This window comes from Gasterosteus aculeatus, chromosome 1 (genome assembly GCF_964276395.1).
Source record: "Gasterosteus aculeatus chromosome 1, fGasAcu3.hap1.1, whole genome shotgun sequence".
NCBI classification, from domain to species: Eukaryota; Metazoa; Chordata; class Actinopteri; order Perciformes; family Gasterosteidae; genus Gasterosteus; species Gasterosteus aculeatus.
In genome coordinates, this window is record NC_135688.1 from 17,555,110 (window position 1) to 17,567,223 (window position 12,114).

The 12,114-nt window shown below is 44.2% G+C and overlaps 2 protein-coding genes across 4 annotated transcripts; both read right to left on the reverse strand.

Moving 5' to 3' along the window:
• On the reverse strand, positions 1-4,737 carry LOC120822902 (THAP domain-containing protein 5). Of its 3 annotated transcripts, none has more exons than XM_078082128.1 (5): positions 4,597-4,737; positions 2,442-2,625; positions 726-1,393; positions 457-643; positions 1-374 (listed from the first exon to the last, which is right to left on the reverse strand). In XM_078082128.1, the coding sequence occupies exons 2-5, from the start codon at positions 2,577-2,579 to the stop codon at positions 252-254; spliced, it is 1,116 nt and encodes a 371-aa protein (XP_077938254.1). In that variant the 5' UTR covers positions 2,580-2,625; positions 4,597-4,737; the 3' UTR covers positions 1-251. The 3 variants fall into 3 exon arrangements, with proteins under 3 accessions (XP_077938254.1, XP_077938167.1, XP_077938222.1); XM_078082041.1 differs by having other exon boundaries at positions 4,294-4,729; XM_078082096.1 differs by lacking the exon at positions 4,597-4,737 and adding an exon at positions 4,294-4,472 and having other exon boundaries at positions 2,442-2,642.
• A 759-nt stretch (positions 4,738-5,496) lies between these two features.
• On the reverse strand, positions 5,497-11,909 carry ppp5c (protein phosphatase 5, catalytic subunit). Its single transcript, XM_040182865.2, has 13 exons — positions 11,746-11,909; positions 10,194-10,435; positions 9,752-9,899; positions 9,491-9,612; positions 9,337-9,402; positions 9,064-9,162; positions 8,562-8,667; positions 8,227-8,369; positions 7,823-7,910; positions 7,702-7,742; positions 7,429-7,607; positions 7,256-7,337; positions 5,497-6,636 (listed from the first exon to the last, which is right to left on the reverse strand). Exons 1-13 carry the CDS (start codon positions 11,840-11,842, stop codon positions 6,574-6,576), a joined length of 1,476 nt encoding a protein of 491 aa, XP_040038799.2. The 5' UTR covers positions 11,843-11,909; the 3' UTR covers positions 5,497-6,573.
• Positions 11,910-12,114: the final 205 nt, after the last annotated feature.

Consider the following 12,114-nt stretch of genomic DNA (forward strand, 5'->3'; position numbering starts at 1 on the left):
TTGTTTTGAATTTGATACGTTTATCATCACAAAACAAATACATCAGGTCTGACGAATAGTGGTTGGAAGAAGGCGGGGTGAGAAGTAGAAGGTCGACCGCTTTAAAAACCCACATTCTACGCTGTCCCATACATATTTGTGCAAAGCTCACAGCAGATCTGGCAACATCCCTACAGATTTCATTCAATTTGTTAGATGACAAAAAATACTAATCAAGTAGCGTCTTTGTTTGGCCCGTCACAGACTCTCTATCACAGCTTCTGGTCCGCGGCGACCAGCGGCGTGTACAAGTATGCTGCGTTGTCGTCTTCCTCGTAGATGATGGTCACGGTCTCTGCGCCACCCGACCCCGCTGAGCCGCTCTGTATGCAAGCCTGCCAATGAGGGAACAGTTTAAGTGACAGCTTGAGTGAGTTTTACTTTTTAACACATCTGGAACACTCGGGGTCTCCTCACCCTCTCCAGCAGCTGCAGGCGCTCCTCGTTCAGCAGGTTGCTCTGCCTCAGCTGGCTGACCGTGTTCTCCAGGCCCAGGAGCTTCTCCAGGTGGCGGCGGTGGCGCTGCTGCAGCACCTTCACCTTCTTCTGCAGTTCGCCCACGATCGCCTCGAGCTGCTCCTCGCTCAGGCTGCTTTTGTGGTAGCTGCGTGCGTGCAAAAGGAACGGAGAGACGATTGCAATCAGGGGTTCAAAACCTGGTATGAAAGCTGCGAGTCGGTGCTCACCAGTGCTCCTCCAGCTGGTGATCCGGCCGCTCTGCGACGCCGTGCTCCTCCTCCTCCTCCTCCTCCTCCGATGTGACGTCGTCCTCCTCTCCCGTGTCCAGGGACGCGGCGGGGGCAGCTATGTGCTTGGACACAATGGGCAGAGTGGACGTGATGGGCTCGGCGCTTAGCGCGGACGCCAGCACCGTGTCGGGGCGGACGGTGGGCTCGCTGTGGAAAACGCTCGGCATGGTCTCCAAGTAGGCGAGGACTTGGGTTCCCCCCGAGGGCTCTTCCGAGAGACTCAAGATGGCGGCAAGCTCACCCGGCCCCGCACCAAAGGGGCGTTCGGACATCACAACCACCTCCTCGCCGTTAGTCAGGCTGCGTCCTGTCTGGAACAGAGTCAAAGGGAAACTCGGCACCGGCTTGAACCCGACCACTGACTCCAGGTCAGCCGTCAGAGGGCAGTCCGACTCCCCGGCATCGCTCGCCTCCAACCGGCTGCTTTCCCCCTGAGGCGAAGGGTCAACAGTGATCTCCAACAGGTGTACGCCGTGCGAAGTTTCACCTTCCCTCTCCGTGGCGTCTGCAGCCGGCATCCCGTCGCCAGTCAGCGCCACGCTTTGCTCGTGGTGAGCGCGTAGCCGTTTGGGCGCCGCCTCGCTGGGATCCACTGCTTTCCGTTTCTAGAAGGAAGAAGTGTGTGTATTCAGTCAGAGGAGCAGACGGTGATCATAGTTCAGCTGTAGTGATGCAATCATAATGCTGCATGCAGTCTTTTGATCACACGCATGTACCAAGTGACATTTTGGGCAAAAATATATATTTTCATTTTTTTATTGTACTATATCAAATTGCATGACAAGAGTCTTCTCACAATTAGGGCAGAACGAATATCGAATATGATCATGCTTATGTCTTTTAATGGAATCGTATAGGGAAGAAATCCTGTACGGAAATATTGTGATACACAATTATCGGCTATATTGATAACGAGCACAAAATTGATTGTAATTCTTGAGAGAAAATGTAATTAAATGATTGTTTTATTATCAGCATTCTATTTGTAGAAATACAAATAAAATTCTGTAAAGTATCTACTCACTTAAAAACCTAAAACCTAAAAATGAATAATTTTGTTATTAGAATTTATCTATTTTTAAATAAACGTGATGTTTACCCTGTAACTTTATTCGGCCAACTCTGGTTAAAGAGCTGCACAATTAACTGAATGGGGAAAGAGGGTAAATACACAAACATAAACTTGTTGGATGCTTCGACTTGCACAAGGACACAAACGCACTTCATCAAGGTTTTTAGAGAATGTTCGAGACAAACTTCCAGCACATACACTTGTAAAGATCATAATGTCATGCCTCTCTTGAGTTTCCCAATATTTCTACAAGTCAGATCTTTCCCTGATGAAGGGATCGGAACAGATACCTCTTTGTCACAAAAACATTCACAAAAACATTCATGGCAAATGTTTGGTTCTTTTATGACTTTATTATGGGTTAACAGAAAAAGTGATGAAATCTGCTGGGTCAAAAATATACATACAGAAACATGAATTAGCAAGTTTGGTGACTTAGAAAGTTGTGTCAATGAAATGAGCTTCATAGCATGGCCTCTTCTAAAAAAAAAAATCAAGAGAGCCATGACATTATTATTATGGAAATAATATCCCAGTAAGCACAATAACGACCCCAACATGATGGCTTCTCCTCCTCTCACCTCAACCTCCGGGAAGACTGTCGGCACAGCGTCGCTCTCGAGGTAACGGATGCCCCATCGCACCTTGAAGCACGACGGCGCAAAATGCTCGTGGCAAATATACTGGTGCCGAGAGGGCGTCCAGCTGCACCTCCGCATGTTGCTCAGCCACTGCTGCAGCCGGACCGGGTCCTGTAGAGGGAACCTGGAGCGCAAAGACAACTACGGATGTTAGACCCTGGAATATCCCTGGGTTCCTTCCGGGGGAAACATTTTAAATCTTCAGAATAAAGACCACTTTCAACTGTTCCTGTATACACGCTGGGGAACACGCAGAAAACATGCATTGTAGACATCCTCAGGCGGAGATCAGGCATGGCAAATTTGGGACAGATTGGAACCAGTCCAGTGGAGACATGAGCTGGTTATTTAATGCTGAATCACATAAAATACCCACACACGTCTACGCTATTTCCTTAACATGTAAAGCTTTTGATTATTTTTAATAACAAAATCACGAATGGCAGAACATTTTGGTGGGTGCAGTTTAAGGGCTTCTTTGACTTTTTAATACAGCAAATAGAACGGGACATATGCATGTCATGTCTCAAATCGCTTTGGACATACATGGCAAGGTGAGTGTCCTTTACAGCTTGAGATCAATTGTAGGGGGCGCTATATAAGCATCTTTTCATCCAAATGTCAGACCCCTATTATATCTAATAGTCCTGAAACTCGTGCCAACTAAAGTGAGTTCTGTAAGAAACGCAACAGCTTAACGGGGCCTTTGCCTCGTCTGTGCTTGGGCCCTAAAACACAATAAACTGATGTGCATGTTAATCTCTAAACTGCCTCCCAAGCTAAAAATGTGACGCTGTGGCACATTTTGGTTTATGCAACCCTGTATAATGTGAAATGCAACACAACCAACTCAGTGGTGATGCCGTATCGAATTACATTCATATCAAATAATAGTGCGTGTGGGGAAGACAGAATAATAGACTACTTTTGAAATGAAAAGCTATTTAGCGGCAGCAAAGCTTGTAGCTTCATACCACAGAAGTCCTCTGGTCAGTGTTTCAAAGTACTGTTTCTGATACAAATTTTCAAATGTAACGTGTACGAGTATTTTGATTTTACAAAAATTCATACGTACTCTGTTTTAAAACATAAAACACAAATATGCCATTATGAAATGATTTACTTTACGAATCTACACAACGTATTTTTTTAAAAAGGCTCCACATTGAGGAACATCATTTGCAATACGTATTGTACTTTTACTGAAGAAAGCATTTGATCATGGCCATACAATTCTATTGTAGTCTACTGAAGTAGACTCGGTCAATGACTTACCAGCTACAAGATTAACACGAGACACAATGAGAATAAACATTGGCTTTTGCACTGGTCAAGTATTACGGTTTTTCAGATTCTTCGCTTCCATTACATTTCTTCCACGTGTAAAGAGAAAAATAAATCCCAAATACACATATTAGCTATTTATTTTACGAGTTTGCGTTTAAGCTTCAGTAGATGAAAAAAAAATCATTCCAATTACTAAATATAAGAAATATTTAACACATAGATTTAGGGGGATTTGTAAGTCGATAAATTAGTAACACTCAAATACAATTCAAATCAGGACACAAAAGGTCAACGTGAACAACAACGTTGAAGGTAACAGCATTTTATTTTAAATAGAAAAAAACCTGATACGTGTACATTGTTGAAGTTCAATATGTTTGGAGTATCGACGTTGTGAACGCTGAACTCGCGGGTGGCAACACCTCTCTCTAATCTGTCGATGACGCCTCTACCAGCACTACAGCCAACGTGGACTAACAGCTAGAAGACACATTAAGCAACTTACTTGTAGAAACTCTTCCTCTCGCTGCCGTTTCCGTCATTCTTACAGTTTGGGACAGAACAGTACTTTGGCATCTCAAGTCGGTGTTATTGCCGAGGGCCGTCTGTATTCGTGTACAACTCGGTTTCTAACAAGGTGAAACTCGTGCCGTGTGTGTTTGTCAACGCGTGGCGCAGAGTTGACGACAGGTGATCAGCTGTTGGAAGTCGTGACGTTTAATCAATGCGACTTTCGCTCAAAAAGATTTCGAAAAGCTACAACTAAAGAACCGTTCTTCAGAACCGTTCTTCCGACCGGGTACCGTACCTTCAGACTGCGGGTAGAAAACTTGAGGTCTTAGCCGGCTTAGCTAACGTTAGTTCAAAGGAATGGTTAGCATTATAGCCGGGCTAACATTAGCATTTAACAGCTTAAGTTAGTAACCAATCAGAGGCCGAGTAGGGGCGGATCTTTCCGAAGGCTTTCTGGGTAGACGGTCCGCACATGCGCACAGCGATCATTTCATATTTCTATGAAAACAAAACTAGGAAAATACTAACGTTTGAAAAAAAAAATGTATTCAAAACACCCATTTTCAAAATAATGCAGTTGCATTATTTTAAAAAAAAATAGTTGATGCATTAGAAGTTGGGAGCTGGCTTGCTTGTGAATTTCACTAGTCACCAGTCGCATGTTATACATGATGTATTTTAATGCGTTATTAAACCTGCCAGGTAACTATCAGATAACCGTAGAGTGAAATGTACAAGATATTACCCACTGAGATGCAAAGGAGTAGATATGTGAAGCAGCAGATGGTGGTAAATACTAAATAAAGTATGAGCACCGCAAAATTGTACTTTGTGTACTTTTTCTATGTAGCACAAATAAATGTGTAATTATTTTTTAACCCTATCACAGGTATGCATCCCCCTGCTTTTAAGTAAGACCCGCCCTCCGTATTATTGTAGGGCTTGGATTGGCCAAAAGTCAAAGTGCAAAGGCACCAGTAATCGGATTTGTTCAGGCACCACGTCCTGACCAATAGGGGGTCCTGACCCGGTGGACTCAACGTCCATGCTTAACCTTGACCAATCGTCTCAACCCCAACCTACCCGTGGACAAGTTTTCCCCAGAGGCTGCAGTGGGACCCCGTCACAACACGCAGACAAAAAGGACATCAAGTTAAATGTAGACAAAAGTAATGGACATAAGGATACCAGCATGTTTTTCTAAAATCACTGGACTAGGTTTTTTTTTTATTCAATATTTTTTCTCCAAACATTACACAGAATCTTTAAATGATACAGTATATTATATACATACACGTCAGCGTATTTCTTTTATCTAAAAAAAGTTGAGGGCCATTGGACAATGCAGCTGTGCGCTTTGAGACAGGATTTTGATGCTTGTGTACTGTAAGAATTCAACGCGTGGGTCAACAGAGATCGGCCGTGTGTCACAGGGAGACCAGAGTGCCATCGGATACACCAACGCTCAGAGAGCAGACTGTGCGGGAGCTGCCTGGTGAGTCGAGGATGGAAAAACAGGGAGAGCAGTGGAGTCTACCTCAACCGGAAGCAGTGCAAATTAAATGTTACAGCTCCGTGACTGAGCTGTGGAAATACACCACTAATGGTAAACAACACCTTTTAAGAACGCCCCTCCCCCGAGAAAATTCATTGCTTTTTTTCCCCCCTAGACTGGGATCATACGTAAAAGTGGACTGACATACTGTAGGATAGTTTGAGAAACACTGATAGACATGCTGCTCGTCACCCAGTTAACAAATACTCCAAGCTATGTACACGGGCCACCAGCACAACACTGCGTTCCAGAGTCACAAGGCGCTTCTTGCAAAAACTGAACAATCATTTTTCATTACGGATCTTTGGTACATACCAGCTATTTGATCCCTTCTGCAGAGTATATCAAATAATTCTAAAAACCAAGCAGCTCAAAGAAGGCTAATCTGGAAGGTTGTTTTCTTTACCCGGTGGTGGAACACACAAACGGGCAAGCGGACAACGGGAATGGAGATTTTTTTTTCCAGTTCTAACAGATAACATGATAGAACGTCCCCAGTCGTAGACTGGGCCGCATTGCAGTGATCTCTGCCCATCGAAGCTACACTAAGTGTTTTCCAGTACACAACCAGGGCACGTTTTGTTGGAGGGGGCGGGGTTGGGGGGGTTCCTTTAGGCTAAGCACGAGCATGTCCGAGCACTGTAGGGTGTGAGGTGGCTGGGATGGTTCGGGTCAGACGGGAAGGTCGTCGATGTCACAGATGGGTCGGCGCGGCCTCTACATCATCCCCATCTGCATTAGCGAGTTGGCATACGCCATGGGCTTGACATTCGGATGAGGCTGTGAAGCAGAGCGAGAGGCAGACAAACGTTACCCCCTCATTCAACGCACTTTAAAAAAATAAAAATAAAAAGCCTTTGGCAGTCTATGTGCTTTTAGTGTTTTTTGTTTTCAGCCGTGTTGGTTACGAGAGCGTTTTTACTGGGCCACTTAACAGAAGCGGCATGGCAACGTACTGCGCCAGTTTCAGCTCCCATTTTGGATAAGCACTGGAGACAGTTTGGACCGGTTTAAAACCCCAGCAGATGTCAGATTAACTTGCAGCTAAAAGAAGTGCAACAAATGGGCAGTGGGTTAGTTCCTGTGTCTAAAGGTGGAAAGGACCTTTCCGAATCTTTTGACTTGTTTTCATGAACGTAACCCCCTTTACACAGCAAACCAAAAAGGAGCACATTGGATATTTCAGGCATGGCTCAACCAATTTGAAACCAATCACTGTTGATATAATCTGTGACTCAAAAACATCACACCTAAAATTTAAGGACGAAAACCGATGGCAATCAGCACAGTCCAGCTGTGAGGCGGCGTCTGCATCGGCAGAACTTTCGTTCGTATCGTTTCAGTATCCATAGAAAAATCTGAATAGTGACCACACTACATTTAAGCACAGGATACTGACCACAGCAGTGAACTGGTGGAATTCTGGCTTTAGGTCCGATCCCCTGAGGTGGATGTACGCTCCTTTGTTTCCCATCTGATCACTGGAGGAGGACGAGAATACAACGCATAGTATTTAAAGTAGACCGCGTTGGCAACCCAACACGCCAAAAGTTAGCCGGCCTCATCACGTACCAGTAGTTGGGTGCTGAGAACACAGTGATGCACTTCCCTGAGTGAGTGACCTCGTAGCCCTCAGCTTTGACTTCATGACTACGCACAATGAAATCCAGCTTATTTTGCTCCAGGAAGCGCTCGGTCACATCCGGCCCGAACTGACAGCTCACGCCTCGCTTGCTGACCGACCGGCCGTTCTGCAGAGACGGACGGAGAGAGGAACTGTTAATCCAGTCGGAGGTGCGCTGAAGGCTGGAGCCATTGTGAGCCGCGAGGTGGGTGGGAACTGACCTGAGGCTGTGGATCCGACCAGAGGAGGTCACACATGGGACCTGCAGGGGAGCAGAGCAGAGGGTTGCGGTCATTCTTTCCGGAGACACTTGGATTTGGTGCATTTGGAGTCGGAGCCTACCTGAGTCCGGAGGCTGTCTGTTCCTTTCAATCTTTCTGAGGTCGTCCAATGTGACGCCATCTTCACTAAACAGTCCGCCATGCATGACCTGAGATGGAGAGTGTCATTAAGACCGGGGGGGGGGGGTCAAACCAGCCCGGACACCTTTCACAGTTTCAATATCTGGAACAAAAACTTAATTTTTTTTCAAATTGTTTACATTCAAGGACATTTTTTTCGCCTTTGATAAATTGTATATAAATGACAATAATGAAATATAATTCATTTCTAGACTGAAAGCCAGATTCTGTGTCTATGAAGGGCAGTTAGGAAGACGTTACACACAGATGGGGCAGGCAGCGAGGCCCGTGTGTAAGGATTTTCTGGCCCGGTCGGTGCTTTGAACCCACGACCCCCCTGCTTACCAGTACTTTGCTGTTGATACACTGGGCAAGAGGCAGCCACTGGAAGACCTCGCTGAACAGCTGGAACATCTGCGCTGTGTACTTGGCTTTGACCTCTCCTTCAAATCCATACATCTGGTTCATGTTGTCAGTCTCATGATTCCCTACATGTAGAGAATGAGGATTAAACCACAGCGTTTAAACTATTTCACACCTTCATACAAAGTCTAACGGTAACCATAGAAACCGAATTAATTGGGAACATGTTAATGGCCAATAAAAGAATTTCAGTGTTGTGCTTTGAAAATTATGTAACGACACACGTGTGTCCCAAGACGCAGCAGAGCAGCTCTCACCCCTGAGCAAGAAGAAGTTGTCTGGGTAGAGCAGCTTGAAGCCAAAGAGGGTAAGAATGACCTCCAGGGAGAAAGAACCGCGATCAACAAAGTCACCATTGAACAGCTGGATTCTGGAGTTAAGTATCATAACGCACACGTTTTGAGGCTTTTAGTCGTTTTAAGGCCTTTACACACCGGGAACATAAAAAAAATAAGCAAAACCTGCAAACATTCTATGTATGAGGCTTTTATTGTGAAAGGAAATAAAGGGTAAATCTAATCGGAGCTGCCTTTGAAAAAGGTTGAGAGCAGTAACGTAGGCTGAACCCGTGATTTGTTGTTTCATGACAGAAACCGGTTCTGCACAATGTGATCGTTAGCTTTCCTTCTTTGCAATGTGAAAGCTGTTATAATAAAAGCATGTCTTTGAGACAATGACAATAGTTTAAAAAGTGTAAAAGCCTTCGGACACAGGACGGTACAAACGAGGAGTGCATGAACACAAGTGTGAGAAGGATACATAGGGGTTGGTCTCTGATGGTAAACCATTCAACTGGAAGATGTTGAGGAGATCGTAGTACTGTCCGTGTGTGTCGCCACAGATTGTTATTTTTTCTTTCTGTGGCAAATAGAAACAAAATGTAAGTGTATACAATAAGAATGAAAAATAGCATTGAGTTTGATGCCTGCAGTCCCGTCATGAGCTGATCAACAGGATCAATCGAGTGGTGTAGTCCCATTCTACATAAACTAACAGCAACCTGTAGTCATTTCACGAGCGATCAGTCCTCACCTCTTTTAATGTGATCTCAACAAGACTCGGTAGCTTTGAGAGAACGTCTTTAACTTGCACCAAAATCTGAAAGATTTCAATAAAAGAAAGTTCAATAACATGTACATTTAAATGTCTTTCAGTTGGAGCTTGATTAAAAAGAAAAGAAGTTAACCTGATAAGCACACTTTCGGTGCAGTTTCTTCTGTGCTTTGAACCAATCCATCATCTCCTTCATGAACTTCAATGTGACCTTTCCGTCCTCCAGCTGGGGGCCTTCGTAGTCATCCTCAATCGCTGCAATACAAGATCAACTTCTTTCAGATGTGAGAGGTGGTACAGTAAAGAATCAAATGTTCCCGTACCTGATAATATTATGAGCCTCGAGTCTTGCAGCACATTTACACTTTTGTTCAAATATTAGACAGACACTTACTCATGCTCTCGATGTCCAGGGAGTCGACGACAGATTTCTTAATCTCGTCGCTGGCGATGGCTCTCTCGAAAGCCTTCTGTTTCACAATCTTGTTACATTCCTGATACTTCATCCTCGCATCCTTGTCATTTGGTCGAACCTTTACTACCTATCGTCACAACAGGGAAATGAGATAAAGCCACTGCGCCGGTTATTCAACAACCAGCATCAAGGAAGCTGTTGGCCGACTAACTCGGCACAGCCAAGTTTGTTGGTGCAACAAATGGCTCTGGCTCCAGACGAGCTATCATAGGTTCCCCAAAACACTTTATTTATATTGCTTAAAGAATAATTCCCTATTCAAGCCAACAAATGAAAATTTTAAATTAAATACATTCAACTGCACAAAGATTCCGAGGTGAAAAGTCTACAGCCACTTATAGCAAAAGATGCCGTTTCTCACCGTCTCGTAATCCTTAAGTGCTGCCTTGAACTTGCCCAATGCCATGTTAGAGGTGGCGCGGCGGTAGTACCCCTTGATGTAGTTCTTGTCGATCTCCAGGGCCTTGGTGGCGTCGGCCAGGGCGTAGCCGTAGCACTCTGTGCGCAGGTAGGCCAGGCTGCGGTTGCTGTAGTACACGGCATTGGTGGGGTTGACCTCCAAGGCCTCAGAGTAGTACTTGATGGCATTATCATAGTCTTTCTCTAAAAAGAAAAATGTCCAATTGTCACTAGAAAACACTGGGCTTGGGGTTCTACAAAGGCCTGTTTAAAAAGAAGTCAGAAATACTGCGGGCAGTTCATTTACAGTGTTTTCCACTAGAATTGATGGCATAACTTATTCCTTATTACTCATTATAATATAGATAAAAGTAGCTAATCGTTCAAACCCTAATATGTTAGTGTTTTTGACAATAAGATAAGCTACTTTTTATTCCATTGTTTGTAATTGTTGTAGCTGTAACATACTTATTTACTAATCCAAAGTAAATACATAAAGACAACTCTTCAGACTCCACCTCGACTAAAAGACTAACAAATAGTAGCATCCCACTTATCTATAGCAAATTGGCTTATTTGAGATAATTGCACTTTCTTGTTCCTCTGAGATTGTATCTCTATTGTTGAAATGCACTTATTGTAAGTCACTTTGGACAAAAGCGTCAGCTAAATGACATGTAATACATATTGAAAAGTCCAAGATTACATGACTTCATATGTTAGAAAAAATACAGAATGTAATGTCACTGTTTTCGTTTGGAAGTTGAACTCACTAGTTGTACAAAATTATTATTATTATTATTTATAGGAAAGGGTACGATTCGCCATTATTAATTCCCATTAGAGAAATCGGAGTTTACTTTCGAAGTGATTTTCGCGAGTAAAACAATTTTTTGACAGGTATAGCAAACTTTACTAAATATTCTCCTTTTCACCACCACCAACTGTATCATTTCTTGGACCAAAACGGAGGCACAAATTGACAGTAGTCTCTTTTAGAAAGTAACTCCTGAGCAGAACCGGACACTTCCTAGTTAACGTGACTGTATGGATGATGAAGCGCTCACGTGCGCCCGGCTAGCGTGCTGTTAGCGGGTATTTCTGATCCCCGCTGTGCAAACTAACGTTAACGTCACAGCAAAGAAGCCGACAACACGGCCGAGCGCAAACACGAGTGCACACAACACGAGGTAGAGACGCCTCGTAACGAACCAGACGCGAGCCGGCCCGCTGTTCGTTGGAGGCGACATGTGTTGGCGGCGATGCCGCAGTCGCTGACGTCGTTGCTAGCGCGAGCTAAAGCAGCTAACTTCAACCCAGTGCGGCGTAATCCAATGAATGGAGTTTACGGTTAGCATGCTCGCAGCGCCATGTAGCCTAGCTTACCGTTAGCGACCGGCTCAGGTTTGGAGCGTCGTGGGACATAATCGTGTCGCCACTACAGCGAACAGTCACATCTTGTCTGTTACAAACTGTTGGTGAAGTGCATCGTCTTGACAGGCGTGTCACGTTACCTTTAAAATACGTATTCGCCTTCTCCTTCAGCAGCTCGGCATCATTACCTCCCTCAGCCATCTTTACCTCACTGACGTTTTTCGTTACGTCCGCCATTTACTGCACTGTCGTAAAGGTCGCAAAGTATTATTCTTTTGATTATAGCCCTCTAAGCAATTCATGCCTATAGTAAAACCTTACAGTTGTATACATATGTCTCAATAAACCAAAAAGTTCTTTAAAAATAATACCTAATAAATTATATGTAAAGTGAGTTATTGAGTCATATCGTCCAATACAGTAATAACCGTGTGGGATTACGCAACGACACAGTGTGAAATAAACAAAAGGCAGTATATGTAATCGCTCTAAAAATAAAAATGTATTAC

Excerpts from the sequence above, each read along its gene's own strand:
- LOC120822902 (XM_078082041.1), bottom strand. The coding sequence starts at position 4,364 with ATGCCAAAGTACTGTTCTGTCCCAAACTGTAAGAATGACGGAAACGGC. Across the intron at positions 2,626-4,293 it reads GAGAGGAAGAGTTTCTACAA|GTTCCCTCTACAGGACCCGG; the intron begins GTAAGTTGCTTA and ends TTTGCGCTCCAG. Across the intron at positions 644-725 it reads CACCAGCTGGAGGAGCACTG|CTACCACAAAAGCAGCCTGA; the intron begins GTGAGCACCGAC and ends GCACGCACGCAG.
- ppp5c (XM_040182865.2), bottom strand. The coding sequence starts at position 11,842 with ATGGCGGACGTAACGAAAAACGTCAGTGAGGTAAAGATGGCTGAGGGA. Across the intron at positions 8,668-9,063 it reads CATCAGAGACCAACCCCTAT|CTGTTCAATGGTGACTTTGT; the intron begins GTATCCTTCTCA and ends TCCAGAATCCAG. Across the intron at positions 7,911-8,226 it reads GTATCAACAGCAAAGTACTG|GTCATGCATGGCGGACTGTT; the intron begins GTAAGCAGGGGG and ends TCTCCATCTCAG.